The sequence below is a fragment of the Crocodylus porosus genome, unplaced genomic scaffold (assembly GCF_001723895.1).
Source record: "Crocodylus porosus isolate Cpor-Errol unplaced genomic scaffold, CroPor_comp1, whole genome shotgun sequence".
NCBI classification, from domain to species: Eukaryota; Metazoa; Chordata; order Crocodylia; family Crocodylidae; genus Crocodylus; species Crocodylus porosus.
The window spans coordinates 14,892,953-14,916,358 of NW_017728948.1; the positions used below are offsets into that span (position 1 = coordinate 14,892,953).

At 39.2% G+C, this 23,406-nt stretch overlaps 1 protein-coding gene across 1 annotated transcript in view; it reads right to left on the reverse strand.

The window, feature by feature from the left end:
* Positions 1 to 23,406, reverse strand: part of POLN (DNA polymerase nu) — a 215,139-nt gene that overhangs the window by 125,972 nt on the left and 65,761 nt on the right. Inside the window, exon 16 of the mRNA XM_019552905.1 lies at positions 1,416 to 1,473. Within this exon, the coding sequence (XP_019408450.1) occupies positions 1,416 to 1,473 (58 nt within the window). The remainder of the gene's footprint in view (positions 1 to 1,415; positions 1,474 to 23,406) is intronic.

The following is a 23,406-nucleotide window of genomic DNA, read 5'->3' on the forward strand; positions in this document are numbered from 1 at the left end:
AAATTGGATGCTTATCTTGCTGGGATCCTATGACCCCAGCTGACTTCCTGCCCTTTGGGCAGGGGGCTGGACTTGATGATCTCCCGAGGTCCCTTCCAGCCCTGATGTCTATGAAATCTATGAAATATGGTTTTGAAAAGGGCCCATGATTCATGAATCATTTGGCCAGCTTGATGTTAAACTTGCCTAGTTATAAAACAATAAACTTCCAAAATAGTTTGAACTGGAGTAAACTGCCCCCAGGCACAGTATCTACACATGCTCCTGGGACAGCATCAATTTGAGCCAGGGGGGAGCAGGCTCCTGGTGGCTCACTGGGCAGATTGGGCACAATTTATGTCCACAGTCAAGATCTATGCATGCATTTCAGTGCAGCAAATTACTCTGCCATAAAATAGTACTTTCCCACACAATACTATCTGACAGCAGAGTTAATTAGTTTACTGCAACTTAATACCAGCTCACGTGTAGATGGTGACACTTTACTGTGGAGCTAATTAATCTACTCTGCAGTAAGGCATGCATGTAGATACATGCATCATGTAGCACATGATCCACCTACATCCACTTTTTTTTACATTTTGAAATAGTTAAGAACAAGACAGAATAAAAGCAAATTGCCCTGAGAGTTCTTTCTTCTGCCAAATAGAAACTTATATTAAGATTTTTGTTATTTGAAAATCTGTTCTTTCTTTATATTTTCACTTAGTGTATAGATCAATAGAAGGAAGTAAGTGATTTTATCCCTCTCAGGAAAGGTGGCCCCATTATGCAAAGGTCCACTCCATTTAAGAACAACAAAACAGCAGGAGCCCAACAACGTGGTCCTAAGCAGCTACTTGTAGGGTCCAGCCCTCTGCCTATCACTTGGGCCATGCTTTTGTAGGACATGCCAGAATTGTGTGCGCTATCTTTGCTTGAACCTAGCTTCCTTATCAAATAAAACACCTGACTGACTACTGTTCAAAGGAAAAGTTGGTCTTTGGCTGCTAGTCTGACCTACATGATCTAGCAAAGACACCCCCTTGAGAAGTTTTCTGAAATGAAGACACAAAGAATGCTTCCTAAGTTTTCTATTACAGTAAGGCAGGGTAATTTCATTTGGTTACAACTATACAAGTTTGCAATTGGGGGAAAAGACCACAAGTTAGGGACAAGAAAACACCTTAGTGGTACAGAACATCAACTTCATGAGCTTGCTTACATTGATCAATAAAGAGGCAACAACCTCCTTGGAAGGAGCAACCAGAAGAAAGCAGATTAGTTTAAAAGACAACACTATAAACAATGCAGTGAGAATCTACTCTTTCAGGATCTCTGAGATATGGTTCTGTTTTAAAATAAAAACATTTCATTTAGTAAAATGTTTTGATAAATATGTCTTAGCTACATAAATAAAAACATAGCTGATGTACCTTTTATGTTTTGCTTCTTAATAATTTGAACAGGATGCTTGGAGATGCCTTGAATATTCTGTAAATTAAGAGTAAATATTTATAGCAACTAAAAATGCTTTTTTAAAGTTTTAGGAAAACAAAAATATATTTGTTATAAACCATTAGCGTGTGTGTCATATATTCACTGATACTAGCAATATCACCTGTTAATCTGAGCATAGAGTGCTGCTACTATCCTGTGACTGCACAAGTTCATGTGGAGTTCCTTGCCCTTCTTTACCATGAACCCTCCAATCAATCAGACTGGATTGCTGATTGAGTCATGCTATTTGTAAAGATGGGACTCAAGTGAAAACCTTAGAAGTCTCAAGAAATTGTAAAACAGTTGTCTGAAGTTTGGGGAGTATGACTGAATGATATAGGGGGAAAAAAGATTCTCCTTGAACATAATCTGTGGATGCATCATATAACATAATCAGTAAGCAATTTTATGTTTTAACCTGCCTTATTTCAAATAAATTTTCAGAAGCAGTAGCACCAAACAAGCTGATTTCAATTAGACAGTGTGTGCAATTCATATTCCTTTGGCTGGGATGATCTAGTTGGGGCTGGTCCTGCTTTGAGAGGGGGTTGAACTAGATGCAACCTCCTGAGGTCCCTTCCAACCCTCATTTTCTAAGAGTCTATGATTCCTACACTAAGCTAGAGGCATAGATTCTTCTGCAGCTTCCATTAGTTTGTCCCAGATTCTACAGCAGCATTTTTAAATGTATAAAAAAAATATATTAAGGATTGTTTAGTAGGTTTATGAAATCCGCCAAGATAAAAAGTTGAGAAGTATCTGGTTGTATCAGTGGAGAACACAATGTAAGCCTAGGTATAACCAGCAGCTAGTAGACTACCTTTTATTTCTGGAGATATAGGCTCATAGGAATGATTGCATCCAGTAACACATCTGTCAGCAAAGTGCAACATGTGCCACCCATGATAACTTCTTGCTATTTTGTGTCATTGCACACTATCATCTAGACAGAAAGCATACACTAACTTGTAATTTGTAACATCTAGCATGTGGTAACATGTATCAACTTCAGTTGTTATAATTTCAGATAACTCATCTGAAAGTAGTGAGAAGAACATACCAAAATTACATAATGTTTGTGGATTTGAGTATACCGGGAATGTGCATTTTTAAAATTAGAAATGTCACTATGCAGTTTAAAATTCACAACCACACAAACTAAAGAGTAAATTAAATTAAAATTATAATAATGGAAACAGACAAAAAGGAAAACTAATCCTGGTCTTCCTCAATATCACTGCTAACATGATGATTTCAGACATTCTTGTACTGCAAAAAAGTGGCTATAGCCTCGCTGGGATAACTCTGAAGAGCCCCTAAATTTACATATTCAGTACCATACTGCAAACATGTTATGTTATTCTAGGTGCGTCAACACATGCACTTTAACACGCATTCGCTTATTTTAATTCACATTAAAGCATCACTACAAAAACCATAGGCATCTTTACACATGCTCCAGGGGTAAGGAGATGCCTTTAATTAGAGCTGCTTTGAGAGCAATTTTAATTAAAGCGCCCACACAGTCTTGTGTATGCAGCATCCTGTACTTCAAAATGGCAACATCTTTAACTAAAGCTCATTTGACACCCCCACCACTAATTTGAAGCATGGGGACACCAAATACACAAGACACTGAGGCTGCTGGAGTGTGCTAATTAGCACGCTCCAGCAGACTTGATTAATTCCCTGTAATTACAGCGTGTCACAGCAGCATCCCTGCATGTCTACAGGGACCCCATGCTATTTAGCTAATGCATATTTCAATAGGCTAACGCACATTACGCATCACTTAAAAATCATTCTCTTTAGTTAATGTGCATTTTCCTAGTATCTCACGACATTTTTAGTCTATTTAATGTGCATTAGAGTGTCACTAAAAAAAAAAATCATAGGTATCTATAAAAATGCTCTGAGGGTGAGGGGGGTAGCACTTTAAATTAGAGTAGCTCTAAGAGCCACTTTAATTAAAACGCTGCAGTGTCTAGTGTACCAGCATCTCCGTGCTTCAAAATCATGGTGGAGGTGCTTGAACTAAAACTCTTTAAACAAGCTTCAGTTCAAGTGCCCCCTACCACCATTTTGAAGCACAGGGACACTGATAACCAAGACACAGGAGACTGCTGGAGCATGGCGATTGATTAATCAAGTCTGCTCTGATGCACTGTAATTACAGAGCATTGAAGCAGTCTCCACACTCACATAGAGGAACCCTCATAATGGGGGTAATCAATTTAATGCGCATTAACTAAAGCACATTAATGGACATGTAGATGCATCCTCTGAGATGCAATTACTATGTCCTAATGTGGGATAAGGTTATCTACAAAAGCAGGGCTTGAACTCACATGTCTGGGCTGTAGTAGCAAGATGCCTCTGCTACTACAGCCTATACAACTTGTATATCAGTGTAAAATTCACTGTACAGTAAGAAATGACATGTAGTTCACTGTACAGTAAGAAATGACATGTAGTTATCACCCAATTATACTGGTTTAATACTTTCACAGCCATGTATGACTGGTGCCTCCCGTGACTTGGGGGGGGACACCATGGCAGTGAGCAGCAAGTGGGGACCTGCATTGTTAGTGGCAGTGAGTGGGGACTGCCCGCAGCCGCTGGTGGCTGCATTGGCAGTGAGGGAGGGGGCGGCAACCGCCACAAAAGCCAGTGGCAGCATCTCTCAGGGGGGGCACATGTCCCCCCGTGCCCTCCCTGCGCATCACCTATGTTCACAGGAGGCATTCATAAACTGCTTTGCTGGAAGTCAGTGAGAAGTCAAGTATCCCAGCCTCTCTTGTAGCCCTGCTTTCCCAACAATTTATTTGGCAGAAATCAGACATTTCTTTGTGGGAGGCAAGGGGCAGGAAATAGAGGTGAAGCAGGGAACAAGCTGGAAACTGGCAAACCCCAACTGCCTTCTGTCTGATGCCAACCAGTTCAGCATGGATAGATCCACTGCTGGATCTACTATCCAGAAGTATACACAGCCATCACAAGAGTCTTCACCCCCCCTTTTCCTCAGGGTCTCCAACTCCTAGGAGATCATTACTGAATTCACTCATATGGGATTCTGAAGTAGCACCGGAGGAATCAAAAGGCCATCCTGATCTTTTGCCCTCTCCACTACAGCTCAGGCCATGGACAGATGTACATTTTGAGCTGTTACATTCTAATCGGTATGTGTGCACAAACCAGGAAAATACAGCAGTATAGCAAAACCACTTCAGCCTCTTCTGTGGTTATCTTCAGCCTGAATTTGGCCACCTTTAACATACTGATCTCCAAAGTGTGCACACTAACAAGAGAAAAACTAGGTTCACATTCATGTCTGAAGATCTAAGAACTTCAAAAGGGACATAGAAAAATTCATCCAAGTCTAAAAAGTAAAGAGAGGGCCTAGAAATGACTGAGGAGGTGGCTTCCCAAGCAGAATCAAGGCAGATCTTAATTATTTCTGTGAGCATTTAGTGCTGCTGAATCCCAGCATTGGCCTAGAGCCCTAAAGAAAATACTCTTTAAAAACTAAAAGCATTGACTAAAGCCACTCACCAAAATGAGTGTGTCTAGTTCCTCTAGTCTTTCAGTGTAGAGATGACATAGAAAGAAAAAAATAACTTAAAAATAGCAAAGAGGTTAGACTGAACAGATGCAAGGTGGCAGCTGGCTATTTACTTCATCTGTTGGCTAAGCTGGGTTCCACTACTTTGCACAGACACTGATATGGTGGTTGATCCTGTCACTTCATGAGCTGTTGCTATTGTTAGGCATGTACTCAAACCTCAGAGTGTAAAGCAACAGAACACAAACATGAGTAAGTAATTAATATGCTTCTATTGAAGCTGTCATGCGTCTCCTTTGAGTTTTTGTATTTCTTTCTCTTTTTTCTTCTTTTCTCTCTTTTTCAGAGTTAAATTTTGCTCTCTCTCTTTCTTGAAGGAAGGTAAGAACAGTGATCTCTTCTCACCTAAAAAACACATTTGCTCAAAATGGGGACATCACTAGTCACGTTGTGCGCCAAGATACACTGACACAATTCAGCTAAGGAGGAGAAGAGAACTAAAAGCTTGGGTCTCTGAGATAATTCAGGACTAAGGACAATGGCTGCTGCTGAAGTAGAAAGGGAAACTGTCCCTTACCTGCGGCAGTACATTTGCCATAGGAAAATAATACAAATGTTGAGTCATGAGGGCTTTCCCATTACTGCCTCCACCTTAAGCTGGATATGCACATCCCACTGCTCTAAAAAGACTGTACTACAGAAAGATGAAAAAATAAATATTATGAGACTATTTGGAAAATCCAGTTCTTTATGTATTGGCCACAGTGACTCCCTCTGCATAGAGTAAGAGATACTTATTAGCTATTTACATTTCTACAGGTGTTTGAGAAACAACTTGCATAAAGATGTTCTTTCCAAAGTCACGTCTGTAAGATTCACCATGCAGGGAAAGTATGGTAGCGGTCAAAGTCACCATAGTAGCATCAGAGCTTGGGCTCAGTGCGCATCTGCAGTCCTAGGTAGATTATTTGACTTGTATGCAGTTGCCACCTAGTGGCAATTAAAAAATGCAAGCATTTTCACTAATGACAAAGCCACAAAATTGTACAGACTGCTAGTGCAAGACCTGCTAGATAGTGCTTTTCAAAATGGAAAAAAGTTACTCACAGGTAACCCAGTTGCTCATAATCCTCCTCTCCCATCTCACCTTGAAGGATAGGAACTGTTAGGGTTATAGGAAGTAGGAACTGATTGAACTGTCAGTAGTACTAGAGTACAGCTCATTGCTTTCGCTTCAGTTTAAGAACTTCCGCAGGGGTTGGCAGCCTATGGTCCACAGGCCAGATCTGGCACAAGGAGCCATTTTATTGAGCCTGCAGAGCCAGGAGGCTTCAGCAGCAGGAAGCTCTGACTTGGGAGTAAAGAAAAGTGGCAGTGGTACCACAGCAGGCATCGTGACAACAACAGTGCATGCACAGGCCAGATCAGATGTCCATGCTCTGTACTAAGCTCAGTTAAAGCACTGCCCCTTGCCCACCTCCAAAATGTTGCCAAACCCCTGTTTTAAAGCATGAAAGACTGGGGGAAAGTAAATTAAGTGAAGTATACCTACCCTACCTCATGGGAGTTTGTTCATAGAAAAGCATAACACGCCTGATTACCCAGGACTAATCTTCCTTTGCCATGCATTTGTCCCCCTTTGCCCATCTAAAGCTCCAGCTACTACTGGTTGTAATAAATGGTAGAAACTTCTGAGAAAGATTAAATTTAAAAGGCTCTTGGAGGATCACTTTTCCAAATGTAGAATTTGTTACTAATATTGGGACCAAATGACATGTGAGCAAAAAATGTGTGGGCCTGGACCAGGTGGTTCCCCAAATAAAGCAAGGAAACAGATACTTTCCTAACTCTTTGGGTGGACATCCTGTGGAAGAAATGACTTTTAACAAACCTTGGTTATGGCTTATAGGCATGGACTTTTTGCCAATAAGCAGTAGAGGTATCACATCTCCCAGCCCTTGTAACAGTGTTCAGAACAAAGAGCTTAGATTTACAGAATAGTTGCAAACAAAATTGAAATTTAAGCACCTACTTTATAAAGCCCTTCATCTCACAGAAGAGAGCTCTCATCACTCTGGCTATACATATGGTCAGTGAAACAAATGTTCATGGTCTGTTAGGTTTTGGGATAGCTTCCAAGTGAAAGTAGAACACTATTGGATTGGGAAAACAAAACTGGTGATAAAGGATTTAATCTTTCCAACCCTATCAGCCAAAGTTAGAGCTATGAAATGCATGGTTTTAAAAGGAAGCAGCTCCCGGGGAAAACTCACCCACAGATTCAAGTGTGGCAACCCTTGAACACATTAGATAATAAAAAAGTTCTTAGAGTAGAACTGGTCTGTGGTTAGGCTGTCGTAAAAAGAGAGAATGCAACTGTTGTATACAGGAGATACTTTTCACATGCAGAAGAAGTGGTCACATTATATACCAAGAAAGAATTTATCATAAGCCACTGACTATGAGGAAAAGTGAAGGAAGTAGAAATAAATGTCAGTATCCTTCTTTTCTCGCAAGTGAGAGATGGTGACTGTGGCATGGCTGATACTCTTGTGAGCATGCCCAAGAAAGAGAGCCTGAGTGCTGTGCTAAAAAAAGCTTTAGGACCTTTTTCCAAATTTAGCATGTGTGGAGTGGAAATGAGTAGACAGGATGCATTTCCACAGTAGCATTTCCTAGCACAATTTAACATATTATAGACATGCTCAAAAATAGCCAGTAAGATACTCTATCCTGTGTCTCTCTAGGGCAGCATATAGCATGTAGAAAAGCAGTTCTTTATATCTGTGCTGCTATCATGAGAGCCTACATCAATCTGCACAGACCTGGAATCAAAATTCTTGGGGAACTATTTGGGAAACTTTGATTTTCTGAGACAAACCAGTTTTGATGATGCCACTATAAATTATACTATTTAATATAAACAGCATTTTGCTAGCCAGCAAAAAGCTGGGTGGACTGCAATGTCTTTCTTTGAGGACTTTTCTTCCTTGAAATAAAAGGAGCCCTTACAGACCCTCAATGAGAGTGCTCTATTTGGAAAGAAGTTGAGGGAACAAAGAACTGGCAAATTCTCCTATTTAGAACCAGGGAAAAGGGAAGCTGAGCATGACAGCACTGCAGAGACAATCAGACCCTCAGGACTTTAAATCTCATAGCCTGTAAAGTGCACCTGTTCCCCAGGGGGGAAAAGATATTACTGGGATTCATTGTAACATGAACAGAAGAGCTCTTGGAAAGCAGAGCTGCTTCTTGAACTCAGGGCCTAGAGCTAGGAAGGAATGGCTTGCTTTGTAATCCCCTTCTGATTTTCTCCTGTAATACCTCCTCCTTCCCATTCCAACTCTTCTTCTTTCCTGTCTTCATTCACCTACTTTCTTTTTGTGAAGACACAAAATAAGAAAGTTTAACAAAACCAAAGAATCATAATAATAGCTTCTCCCAACTCCCAGCATATATGAAGCGAACAGCTGAGGTAAAGATGTAAACTAGACTGTACTGTATTGTACTGTACCTGATTGACAGATATTGTCATGTTTCCTGCCTGGAGGGGCATAATACAGAGCATCACTGCTGTTGTCAGGTAGAATGGGAAGAGAGAAACATAAGACAAAACAAAGCAGGCTAGTGGGCTGCATGCAATAGGTATATTGCATTATTTTAAGTGCTCTACATAGACGTGGAGAAAGGTGGTCTGAGTAAGCCATTAAAGAGCACAGTCTGTAATGGGAAGTGATCACATAAAGCAATGTATAAACAGCTGTAAAGAAAGGTAATTTATATAAGCTTTGTAAACTTGATACAAATAACTTAATAATACAGTTTTAAACTACTATATTTTCTCACATGCAGTACACCTCTAAATATAACATGCACCCTAATTTTTGGAAGGCTCAAAGATGGAAAAAGTTCTTACCTTGGATCAACCTGAAGTTTGGAGATCTTGGTTCTGGGGCTATATACCAGGTCCAACTGGGGCCTGAGACTCAGTCCACAACTGAACCATGCCAGGGTCACTGGTGGACTGACTCTATGCAAGAGCCTGATCCAGCATGTGGTAATATGTTTGCTGACCCAGGGGATCCCCAGATACCTGGAGATTTAGCAGCATTAATTGTTATGGCTCCCTGGTGACCAGTATCACCTCCATATAATTTGCACTCAAATTTTCCCACCTGGTTTTGTGGGGGTGGGGAGGGAAGGACATGAATGTTTTATATGAGAAAATATGGTAATTGTTCTTGCTAAATTAAAAGAAAGTATAGAAGTTTTAATGCATTATTGCTATATTAAAACATCTATATTGCCATATTTAACTTTGCACAGTCAAACCATACACTTATTTAATGATTGCCATAAACCCGCTCATATCTGCACTTTATTTTGATATCCTCTGCTGTGGGGATAGGATTATGGTGAAGACAAGGACCTCACCTAAGAAAATTAGCACCTCCAAAACAGCACTGGTGTAGCTTAATAGCTTATAGAAATGAAGGCAGCTTCTGTAGACACGGGTCACAGGGTCTTGTGTTTCAGACACCTTGTCATATAGCCATGCTCTCAAAATGTTAGTCTCCACCACTGTCACAGGTAGATAACTATAAGCCCAAATTTTCTAGTGTAAATGCAAAGAGAATGGGCAGGGCCCCATTAGTGTGTATCCTCTGATCCTAACCCATGTTTTAAATTGAACTCATTGTTGCTGTCAGTGGCCGCGTCCACACATGCAGCGGACTGCTCAGTTGTTACTGAAGTCACTTAGTACTTGCATAAGCAAGTACTAAATGACTTCGCAGGAACTAGTGTTACTGCACAGCAGCGTCCTCACACACTTTTTTTTTCAGATGTTACTGTGCAGTAGTGTTGCATCAGTCAGTGCTTGCCAGCGCTACCGCATGGTGGCAACAAGCTACTGCACAACTGCTCATTGCTACTGCACAGTAGCATCTCATATAGATGCACCCAGTATGAGCTTAATCTGATTCAGTAAAAGGCTCCCTCTGTGGGCAGTCTGCATCCTAAAGTAACCAAGATGCCTAATGTGCAGTTACGGAGTCAGATTCCTAATCTCCAAGGAGGAGGAGTTGAGACACAACTTGTGCCCAATACTTTCTAATAGTTATAGGCCCCCCCTCCCTGCTCACCACCTTGGATTGGCTGTGGAAAACAGCCAGATCTTCTCATTCCTTACACAGAATGAGGTTCCTTGAAGGCCTTTTGATCTTGATCTGGACTGCTCTCCTGGGGCAAGGTGCCTAACTATTTGGTGTTCAGCCCCTAAATAAAGGCGGTTTGGATCTGGCCATTCTGTCATTTTATTCTTAAAATTAGACTGTTTGTCCATTAACTAGTCCTGACTTCAAGCTACTGTATTTCCCCTTGAATAAAAGGATAATACCATGTTATAAAACAGAAAGAAGCAGACATTTGGGTGGCAATGCAAGCTGGGTGGGGCACAAAATCTCTCGCAAGTCCAGAAAAGTAAGTCTCACTACATTTCTGTTCTCTTCTCAAGAACCCTTACAACATACATATGGAGCAATCACTCAAAGTGGGAGATGGATTTTCTTTCTTATGCATGTATAGCTTTTGCAAAATTCCAGTTTCAAAATTTCCATCTTGCCCTGCTTTCTAACAAAGACTGTGAAGCCTTTAAAGCTAGTGTTGTATGAAAGGTGTATCAATCAATCAATCAAACAGAACAGCTAATGAAATACTCCTCTAACATATAAAATTAAAAGAAATATTTTAAGAAAAAGGCAATTATTTAACATTCTGTACTTTTGTGGAAGTCATGACGACAACACAACAAAGATACAAGAATTTGGACGTAAATTTTATAGGCAATAGGTTCACAGGTAAAGAAAACCCATGATCATTTCTTTTAAATAATATATGAAGATACCCAATTAAATCTTTTTTCCAAGATTTGAAAGTAAACTGCTTAGGTCAACCTTTTATCTTTCACAGTACCAAACAAATACCAGAATACTAAGGTAGTTCAGGTGTTTGGTATATTTTGGGTAAATGAAATCAGGTACTCTAAGGTAATTTTAGCCGAATAAAGACTATGTACCAGTAACTGTAATCATTGAACTGTATGTCTAAGGTCAACACAACAGAGGGGATGTAAACACCTTGAATGAAGACCGAGATTACTGGTTTTCCAGTAGTGACTACATTCCCTTTTGGGTAAACACACATTACAATTCTTTCCACTTACCCCTTAGAGGAACAGATTATACCAACACTTTTGTGGATGTGGATGGAAAAGGAGGGCATAAAGCATTCGTCCAATGTAAACGCAATATAAAGGTTACAAGTAATCATACTGCAGACACTGAAGAAAAAAAAAATTGAACTGGTCTCTGGTTCTAAAAATCATTCAAGTTGCATAGAAGATTAATCCTACTTGACTGCTGACTTGATGATGCAGACACATGCTAAACAGCTGTCAGATAAAATTTCAATCCTGCAGACTCAGATCTTTATATTATGGCAAAATAAAAGGGCCAATACATTTGCTATATAATAGAATATACAAACTGTATGCCTTTAGTTAGACTTAAAGAATTGCTTGCCCCAGAACTTCTGGTTAATTTACCCATTTTACTTTTGAATTGTTGGTGGTACTTTCGACTACTACTACATATCACAATGATTTATCATAGCCAAAAATAATACCTCAACATTAGGTATGATTTCTGATATTTGCTACTTCTGATTATTTTTGTTAAATTCAAAATCCCAAAGTTGTTTCAATTGACTGTGTTTAATTATCATCATGGCAAGGTTTTGGCTCAGTTGGCATAACACTATATATGAGATGAAGTAGTTATCCTATGATGTAAGACTATTAGATTTATGTAATGCAGAGGAAATCACTTTCTCTAATAAGTTTTCACCAGAGGGCAGACCACATTTAATCTATGTTAAAGACTGGAAGCCTCAGTACTGAAAATTGGATTCCATTATAACCTTGAAGCAGCCGGGTTCTGAGCTGGAGAGAAGCTAAATTTGAAGCAGCTATTCCTTCTGTGTGAAGAAATCAAATGTTGTAGGGATAGAAAAGTGTTCCAGTGAACAAATTGATAAATGCATCAATACCAGGTACTAACACTGCCTTGACTAGGCAGAAGCTACTTATGAAATCCCGGCAGTGGCTTGTCATGGTCCTCGGAGTACTATGGGCGTTCTCCTGGGAACCACAGGAGAGTAATTTACCTGATAGAGATTCTGAATTTAGATCCTCTTTGAAATGGAAAATGTGATACTTGTTTTTGTGTGTGGCAAAGAAATCTGAGGATGAATGACCCAATTGCTGGAAAATATGATTCATCCTCTTGCAGTCTAATAAACTATCTGCTCAACCTCATTCTGAAGACCTGGGAGATGCTTGCTATACAAAATACTTTGTGCCAGATTCATCAGTTTTATAGCTAATAGCAGGGATGAGCATGCATATAAACACGTTTTACTTAAAATATGGCTGGGTGCTGTTGGTCATCACTTGGATCTTGGATCACTTGTAGTCAGTCCTTGGATCTACTGTTGGAATAGAGCAGAACCTGTACACGTTACTCTGAGTTCAATATGTTTATATGCAACCAAGTCCCTTGGCTAGTTTATAGACCTTCTGCTTGGTGATGGGTCCAGGTGTGCTTCCCATCCCATAAAGGACACATAGATCATTAGTGTCTTCATTAGGGGGGAAGAACAGAACAACTCTCTGAATATCTAATCATCACCATGCCAAAAATTTAGGAGATGCCAAAGTGCTGTAAGCATTTAGTAGAGTCATCTCTGTGATGTTTGCTTGGCACGTGCAGTCTTTAGCCAGCCCTGTACGGAGAGGTAAATCTGGTATGCTGTGTTGTAAAGATATAGGAAACGCTCCCAAACAAGCTAGGCACATCTTTATGGCAGTATAAATGATGGGGTTGAACATGATTTCATCTCTGTCATGGGGTTTATTTAATTTGTTGTTAGACAGGCTATTATTCTTCCCTGGTTAATTTTATCCCCTGTGTAAGTAATAATAGGAATTTTTCTTTGTTGATTTTTAAGCTGAGGACAAGAAAAAGTGGGGGGGGAAACAGCAAATTTCCACTTGTTTAAGCAATTATCTCCAAATGACTCAGTCATCTTGATATGGGCCACAACCATATATTTTCTTTCCTGGCAGGCATCACTGGCTACTAGAAAGTTGGTGAACAGCCTTGTATGGCAATGTGAGAATATGCAACTTGAGAGTCAAGGTACAGACCAGTTTTGTAGATGTCCTGATAGAATTAAGGAGGCAAAGATCTATACTAACAAAAGTCAACTTTGAAAATTTGAAAATTACTGTATAATAAACTACTCTTAGGCTGTATGGGCTATTACTATAGATGTATGGGATGTTAATGTATAAGACGGAGCCAAAAAATGTTTCTGTTAACAATGTAAGCTTTACTTCTGTATCCCAGCCTCAACTATTTTGCTCCAAAGGCATTCATATAAGAATGGGGAAAAGCAGTACCTCTGGCCCTCTTCTATGATTTCCACAATGATCAGTGGGGTAGTGTTAATTTTTACAACAAGCTTCAAAGAAACATCACATACAAGGGATGCGTAGGGAATGAAATGAATCAAAATACCCTCAGCAAACTTAAAGCTGACTCACCAGTTATTCATAGCTGCTCAGATTTGGGGCTGTGTTTTTTCTTCTGTGCAGGAGAGACATAAGTCACATCAGGGGTACATTACAAAGCTAAAAACACTCTTTTTCTAGAAGATTATGTTCCTCTGAGAAACATTCTATCAGGATCTGGTAGAGGTTAGAACAGACCCTAGGGGAATTTGATCTTCAGACTATTTTGTGTTAAAAATGTATTTTTAATCATATTATTCTGAGTTGCATAGCAGTTGTCATTTCTGAACTGCTAGTTTTAACTATTTTAAACTATTCATTAATTTAATATGTAAAGGAAGAATATTGCTAAATTCTGCAGTAATTCCTTAGAGGAAGGAGAATCCCTGTATATAAAAGGAATGATTTTTTTTTCAAAGCAGGCTATACAACTGTGCTCATAGGCAGATATATTATATTTTAAATAAACACTTTTTCAGATTGTGTCCATGCAAAACAATTGTATCAGAAAAGTGACCTCTTAAAATTTAAAGGTCTTCTTGATGCCTATTTGAACATTTTGCCTGAGGCAAATAAGCTATTCAAATATTAGTTTTTCTTTTTGTTGATGTTTTGAGCTGTTGCCTTGAAAATGAACTAAAATACATTTTGGAGTCATCCAATATTAAGGGCATTCCATAGTTTGAGACAGGACTTCCCATCTCATTCTTCTATATAATACAAGCATTTTTGTAAATTTCTGTGTGGAAGCACAAGTATGCAGGCTTTACATTACCTTACTCCAACTACAATCCAGGTTCCTTACTTATTCATAGATGTTAGTGGCTGGAAGGGACCCCTTGGGATCATCAGGTCCAGCCCCCCCTGTGCACGGGCAGAAAAAAAGGCTGCTGGGATCAGAAGACCGCAGCAAGGTGAGCATTCAGACATTTTTTGAAGATATCTGGAGTAGGTGTTAAATTTCCCCCAGAGGTGATACAACTCCAGACCCTGGACACTCGAATTATAAAGAAGTTTTTCCTTGTGTCTAATCTAAAGTGGTCTTCTAGCAATTTATGACCTTTAGTCCTAGTCTTCCCCTGGGGAGCCCTGGTGAACAGATGCTCTCCCAGTCCCTGATATGCACCCCCTATATACTTATAGGCTGCCACCAAGTCCCCTCTGAGTCTTATGTTCACAAATATCACCACAAATGCATAAATCAGGTTTACCTGTCACTTCCCTCACCAATTATTTCAGAATTACTGATCTTACCACATATTATTTCAGAGTATAGCATCAAGACAGAACAATGATTTGAGGTCTCCACACAGGACACACTACATGAATAACACATTTTGCAACTTGTTTCAGAAATTTGGCTTGCGGCTCTCCAAAAGTGCCCTAGGCATTCAAATAACTTACAGTGGTGATTCACATAGGAAACGTTCATAGAATTAAGTTCTTTGGGGCAACAACCACCTTTTTGTTCTATGTTTGTACTGTGCCTAAGACAATGGATCCTGGATCATAATTAGGTTTCCCAGAGTCTGTCTTCATATACTAAGTTGACTTAAATAAGTTGACTTAACTAAGTCAACTTAAGTTAAGCCACATCAGAACATACACTTGTACAGCTACTTGACATGGTGGCAGACATCTTGGGTGCAGACAAGAGTGACAATTTTTGCCTGATCTGGCCACAAAAAGCAGTTTAAGTTTCTAGCTGTACCAAACACAAGTGCACGGCTCCAAACAGCTTAAAAATGGCTGATTGGGTGAAAGTTTGACCCCCTCATTGCATGAAGATCAGATAAAGATGTTACACAATGTAGCATCTTTTGTAACTTGTGTCTGCTGAGTGCCCAGTCTGTTGCTGTATTGCAAGCCTCCCCCTCCAAGGTGGGGGAGGAGGGCAGGGGCTGCAATTCACCCACTCCACCCTTCAGCACCAGCTGGGGAGCCCCAAGGACAAGCTCCCTCCTCTGCCTTTCCCCCTCCCATTCTGAAAACAGCAAGTACTGGCAGAGAACCTGGCCATTGCTATGGGAACCTGGCTGCAGGCTCCCAGCCCCAGCTAGATTCCCCTCTCCCCTGGAACCAACAGTGAATTTCTGTTTGGTCTGGGGTAACATTGTAACTCAGAACAGTTTGCAAAAATCCTTCCAAGTTACAGCCAGGAGCCGCATTTCTGTCTGCACCCCTGCTGAACTAAGTCAACTTAACTAATGCAACTCAAGGTAATACACCTTCAAAGTATATTATCGTGTGCCACACGCAAGTCAATTCTGCTCCACATATGTTCGTATACTTTGACAGTTGCATCGACTTAAAAAAATTAAGTCAACTGTCAGACAGTACATGTGTACGTACCCCAAGGTGCTATAATACTAATACTGAAGATGTCGTCTCAGAATTCAGCTATTGGTAGGATAGCTACAACTAAGAATTTCCAGTTTCAATATTTCTCTTGTTCCATTACTCTGATTATGTAAATTTGCATTAAAGTTCTTGTCAATGTGTTTACACATTCACTTTTAAGTAGATTTTCACTTTAAAACAAAAAAAGGTTTGGATAGACTCTCAGTCTGAAAGGCAGTGAACTCCAAGCTCCTGTTATAAGTAGAAAAGGATCCACTAAAACACTTTTAAAAGTCTAAATCAACAATAAAAAAATTGAAGATTTTTTTTTTTTTTTTAAAACAAAAGCCAAGATACCAGAGAGACTCTTTTGGTAGTACTAATGCAGACATAATCATCTTGTGACTAAATAGTATTGGGACAAATACATTAAAAAGTAACATGATCCAAAAGAAAAATATGCTTTGAATGCAAGAGATACCCAGAGAACACAGACCTAGTGTAATGAATGGCATGTGTGCCCTGACTTTCATTATCAGCATGTCAGCACATCTGAGTGATGCACTGTTTGTATCGGCTAAAAAAAATATGACACTGAACCGCTTTGATCCAAAGGTCCAGGAATATGAGCAAAGTCAGTTCAATGTCTCATCCCTGTTAAAACAATCTGTCATTATTTTCACAAAACTGATGTCACAGCATACTTATTTGAAATATGTTTTTGCTAACCCTAGATAATGTTAAAGGCAGTCTCTGACTAGATGTTTCAAATGAACATGGAATAAGCATCACTAATTTGCTACCATCTACAATGTTTTGCATTAAACACCCATATTTTTTTAATCTTTCATCTTTTACTTTTGACATTAGGGAAGCATATACCTTGGGACAGAAAATGCTAATGCCTTTAGATCAAGCATAAAACAATTGATGTTTGAAAAATGACTATATTTAATTACTATATTTAAATAAGGCAGAAGGCAGGGAAGGGGAGAGCAGCACCATACAGACTAACTCATTCAGACAAGCACGAGCTTCATCAGATGCTGTCATAGTATCTGCTAAAGCCAGGATGTAGCCTGCAAATGCTCATGCCTCTCTGACTGAGTTAGTCTTAGGTGCCTTGCCCTGCCTTCTGCCTAACTTCAGACTAACATGCCGAACTCCCTCACTGCATTTAAGCAAGGTACTGATAGACACAGTAGGGAAGATAGGACAGAAATAGACATCGCTGAATGGAGCAGATGAGTTGTGCTGCCATGTGTCGTGGCACAGCTAATCCATTTCACTGAGCAAAGCACATCACCTCTTCTCCCACTCTTGATGGGGCAGCAGGGAAAGCAGGGTTTTTCCCTGCCCAGCATGCCTCATGGGGCTGGCTGAGCACAGAAGTACTTTTCCCCACTACCCCAAACTTACGATATCAGCTATCCTCCAGCCCCGCAGGGCTAGCTGAACAGAGAAGTAGTTTTCTCTGCTGGCCCAGACCGAAGGCACGGGTCTGGGACAGCAGGAAAAGTGGGCTGGCTGAGTGGTCAAAGCACCACAAGGTAACAGATGTCCACCACAATAAAGTGGCAGAGTCTAATACTACCTTTTTTTTTTTTTTTGCACTGCTGATTTTCGTGTCTTGTGGTGCAACAAAGGGTAAAAACAGCTATTTGTTCAACTGTTGTGCCACTTTTTTTTTTTTTTTTTATTTTAAGGCAGCACAAATGAGATGTCAGACAATGTCTGTTTCCATCCATAGATGCTGTGTTCCCAAGAAGCTTCCTTGAAAAATTTCAAGAGCAGATTAGGCAGACATTTGGCTGGAATAGTTTAGTTGGGGATGGTCTTGCACTGAGCAAGGGTTTGGATTAAATGACGTTCCTATGATCCTATGATATCCGTTTAAAAGTTGTATCTTCTTCAAACTCATTCTTGAGGTAGGAGGAATAAAGTAACAGGAGGAGATGTAAAGTGTTGGACACAATGGTCTCTGATCTTCTCAGAACAGGGCATTCTACTGAATGCTGGAATCCAAACTTGATCATCCCACAAATGCCACAAAAGCTACCAGGACAAGTAACAGAAAAAATAAGGGCTAGTGTGGATAAACTACACAGAGGAGGATCTGGGTAAGATTAGTTTAGGTCCCAAAGCTATAGTTTCCATCTAAAATTACCACAGTAAAAATGGTCCATAATAAACATGTCTGATACAGGAGTGCCAGCTAGATTCTCTGAAGGCCAGGGAAAATGCTGCAAAATGAAACTTTTTCCTCAAAATACCAAAAACTTTGGTCTGGGGGTATCATAAAAGAATGTATGCCTGGCCTCCATGGTTTCCAGTGAAATTCTGCCCACATACCAACAGTGAGGATCTCTATCATGCCATAATAAAAGAATCTGAACTAGCTTCTGTTAACATGTGTGCGCAGTGACTGCACATTTTGCACTTTCTTCTGTGCTGTCCCTATAGACAGGATTTTTTTTTTTTTTTATTACTGGGTATTTTTCAACTTTGCTGTATGTGTAATGTTTCATGGGCTTTGCTATACCTTCCCTTGTCCTGTAACTGGATGAAGCCTGGCTCATCCTGAGCCAAATCTATATGCTCAACTTCATATCATTATTACTATTTAAATTAATATCTCACCCTATCCAAAAAGTTCAGTTCTTCTTTAATACTTACATTTCTTAAGTCTGTTCTGATAAATTTGTGCTGCATAATCTATTACCACATTATTTTCTTCTAAAACTATTTTTGGCTTAATTATCATTATAGTCAGCCACTATCTGAACTTTAATTAATATGCACCTTAAAACATCCTGGACACTTTTGTTCTTTTGGTCAGCTGTGTTTGTGTGGATTGGTTCAGTTTTTGGAGCCTCACCCAGTTCATCTCAATTATTCTTTGACTATAACAAAATTCATCAAATTAAAAAATAATTTCTATGAGATTGTAGGAAATAAATCTTCATCCTGATTACTATTATTTTTAATGGCTCCCACTGCATTGATATAAAACACAAAGTGTCTCTTAAATGCTCAACATAATACCACAAATGCTTGAGCATGCAGACAAACCAAGAAGTGACATCAAGGAAATGTAAAAAAAGTTTCAAGTGGCCTCAAACTGCAGCAACGTAAATTTAGATTAGATATCAGGAAGAACTTCCTTGGTGTTCAAACAGTGAGACAGTGGACTAGACTGCTCAGGGAGGTTGTGGAATCTCCTTCATCAAAGGCGTTCAAGAAGAGGTTTGTTAAGCATTGGATAGGGATGATTTAGGAGCATCGTTATTGCATGCATGCAAGGACCTACACTGGACAATCCTTGGGCTAGGGACAGAAGTTACACATAAACCAATTTAAGTGATCAGAAACTGGTTTAAACCTACAACAGAACACAAGATCAGTGCACATAAACCAATTTCAAAAAGGCTGAAACTGGTTTAAGATAAACCTGGCTGAATGTAGTATCAGACTTGACTGATATGGGTCAAACTGGTTTATAAACTTCTGTCTCAGACCCCTTCCTAGTTCAAGTTAAATCACAGTCCTGCAATATCCCCGCATGCTTTCCAGCCCTAGACTGTGCTGCGCTGTGTTGTCTGCTCCAGAGAACAGGGCTGGCCCACCCCTCTGCTCCCTAGCTGGAGCAGTAAGGGCTGGTTGACAATAGGGTGGTCAGGGGCAAGCTCTACTGGGGATGTAGCCCAGTCTGTGTGTGAGGCTGGGGACTACCCCCCAGACAAACCCTGGCTGGGGTCAGGGCCAGGAAGGGGGTTGAACACCCCTGCTCAAATTTACTACTGGCTGCAACTGTGGACTACAAATCCCAGAGGCAACTAGAAGCAGAAAGAGGAAGTGATTAGCAATCCTGCAGAGTCCTGCTGCTGTGATTCTGGACTACAAATCCCAGAGACCTCAGGGGCAGCAGGAACAGTAAGTGAACACGGCCAGCAAGCCATACACTAGTGCCCCTGGCTTCTGGCCTGAGCCACTTCAGACATCTGGCTGCATTTCATGAATCAAAGGTCCATTCACTTCTGTTTCAATTTAATCTATGCAGTTTAGACTAACCTGCAAAGACTGAATCAATTAAGCCTCAGGCTTTTTCACTGTCTGTACCTAGCCTTGAAGTTTCTTCTAATGCTATGATTCTAATTAAAACATCACTTGCAGGTTGCCTTGAGCTTCAGCTCCTGTAGCAATTAGGAGTTCTTAAATTATCTGTGGAAATACTAGTGCTCGTGAGTTTCCTAGATATTTCTTAGTGTTCTCCCCTTTTGACTTCAAAAATGTTCTCATCATGACTAACCCTTCCTTTCAGCATCAACTACATCAATCACTTGGGCATTCAATCTCTTTTCAGAAGCCACAGGAATTGATGAGACAATTCCTATACATTTTGTTTATCTCAAATAATAATTTTTTAAAAGGCAGATTCTTTATTGCAATAGACTTATGTTACAAATAAATCTCAGTTCTGTCTAGCATGCACACAATTTTGTCTGTTATTTACAGTCTGTCTGCAGCACTTATTGTAGATACGCTAAAGGACTTGGAGGAAAGAAAAATAAATGTTTAACTTAGTAATCTAACTCTTTGTAAAGGTCATGTTACTAAACTATAAAATACGATACTACTAATTGAAGTAGAACCCTACTCATTAGTCAGATGACCCTCTCTTTCTGGAAGGAGACCAAACAATACTATTATAGTAATGACAAGGAAACTAGTAACAATAGGGAGCACATGGTTTAATTAAGAATAGGGAACAGCAACCACTCTAATTTCACAGCATTCAACCAAAACACTGCAGCACCTCCAAAACTAGCTCTAACCTTAGTTTACACATCACAAGATAAAGGGGGAGAGAAAGGAAGAGAGGATTCCCTTTCCCTAAATATCAGACCCTTCAAGGGACAATAATTCACAGAAATTTGAAAGTCAATCTATTTTACAATAATGCAAATATTTTCATATTATTTTATCCTATTAGTTGGTCTTGGAAAATCTAATTTTATAGGCTTTCATCTGTAACCATCATTGCTCATCAGTTTTAGAATCATTAAGATCGTAATACAACTTCATTTTAATAAGAGGACTACTGGAATTGATATGCCATTCCATACTGAACTCTTCCACAAATCTGTTGTTGTTTTTTTTGTTATAAAAACATGGAGTCTGAAAGTAATAACTTATGGTACCAACTGTGAAAATAGCAACTAAACTTTTATTGCACTATAACTTTAGAATACAGTCAATATATTTAACAAGAAGATTAGGAAAAAAGAATTAAAAAGTAGCAGCATAAAGAAATGGTAGACAAGATACTAACATATGTATTCAGACAAAAAGTAATGATTTTACTGGTACTGACTATGGGCTCAATTTATTCCTCATCTTCCTTCTCCCATTGTTTCTCCTCTCCCTTACTCCTAAATGGCCAAGAAATATTTTTATGGCTTGTCTCAGGAAAAAGGAGGGTGCTTGACATGCATATAAAGTTGAAAAACCATTGAATGTTGCTCTGAGGTCTCCCTCCTACTCAAAATGTGTAGTCTAATTATATTCTAACATGAATAAGACTCATTGATTTCAGTTGCATTTCTCCTGATTCGTGTTCTTTAAGGGAGAGCAGAATCAGTCCATGAGTGTACAATCACATTACCCTTCTAACAGAAGTCATCCTTTAATCTGTTATTCAGTTTCAAATGCTGCTTACAATTTATTATTCACTTTGTAGCTCCACCCTCAGTCCATTTTCTCTCTTGCCTTGAACGCTAAACCAACAGAAATATTCTAAGGATGGTTATATGCCACTGCTGTATTCTTAGCAGGGACACAAAACGCAGGCAAGTAAATTCTTCATTAATTTCTTACTCTTCGTTTTCTCAGCTCTTAAAATCCAAGCTTGGATTTTTAAAACAAAACAAAGCAAATAAAAGGCACAAATGAGCAAATACCTACTGCTTGTTGAAGCAATCCTAATACCTTGTGACAATCTCAGAGTATACATCTGGCAGCAGAGGTGGATGTAGAAGTCAAAATGACTGACAATTTCCTTTTATGCAACTTACTCTTGACATAGGAAGAACAAAAAGAATTATGGGGGCAGTCTTCAAATAAAAGTAAATAATAGTACAATTTGAACTACAGTAATTAAACAAAAGGAAGGACACCTTGACATCTCTTTCAAAGTCCTCGAAATAAAGCAAAAAAATGTTACTTGATACATATGGAAAATAAGAAAAATGCCAAGTTTTATTTTGTGTTGTTTATTAAAGCAGAGAGGAAGCATCTGTAGCTAGTTTCTCAAAAGCATTCAGCATTCTCTGTTGGGACCATATTCTCAGTGTGTTCAACTGGAACTGCTGTGTTGGCCATTATACAGGGGTTCAAAAGTGCAGCTAAACTCTTTATGAAATTCTGCTCCAGTTGTGGGTGCTGAGGCCTTCTGGAAATTCTGGCACTGGTATAATAAATGCTACAATGCAAGTATCAGTTAATGTACTGTGAAACACAAAAGAAAAATGATCTTTTAAGTCAAACTGTTAAGTCAGAATAATAATGAATTTTTTAACATTCTGCTGGTTCATTCATCTAACTTAAGGTTTTTCATACACACTTTAAATCAAAACTATGAAAAGATAAATGTAAATAAGAAAGTGAATACCATTTTAAATGCTGTAATGTAAAAAAAAAAAAAAAATCCCTCCCCCTCAATAGTCCCCATATTCATACAGTGTAAAAAGCTCAGTTTAGATATAAATACCACATAGTGTTTGCCACATATCCACAGCCCATTTATATAGTCTGTAATTTAACACTAGAAATGAAAATGTCCGAAATTATAATGCTGTATAAAAAGTATTCACAAAATAGTTCACCAGGTTAAAAAAGTTATTCCATAGATGAGTTACTGTAAATGTTACAAATGCTGTACATTTGCATAGTGCTTTATAAGCAGAGTTGTTCCCCTGCCCTCAGAATAGACAAATCAAACTACTGTATTTATTTGAATATAAGAGGTTTTTCCTTCCAATCAACATGAAGAAAAAATCTCCTCATCTTACATTCACATACCAGGAAACCTCATTAAATACACTGTCTATCATTAGATTGCTGCCAAAAGCAGCAAATGGATTAGAAACCAACTACGAAGTTGATAAAATGGAACCACACTGATCATGGCAATAAAACACATGGCCCATTTTGGGCAAACATACTTTTTTCTGCAAAAATATTTGTTTTTATATAACTCAACCTCCAACACTGCCAAGTGGCCCTTGTGGTTTACTTGGCAGCTCGAAGCACACTAAAACCCATTATGTTTCACACTGCACAACCACACGCAGGGTAGATTAATTGCAGTCCTTCTGAATAAGACATGCTAGTG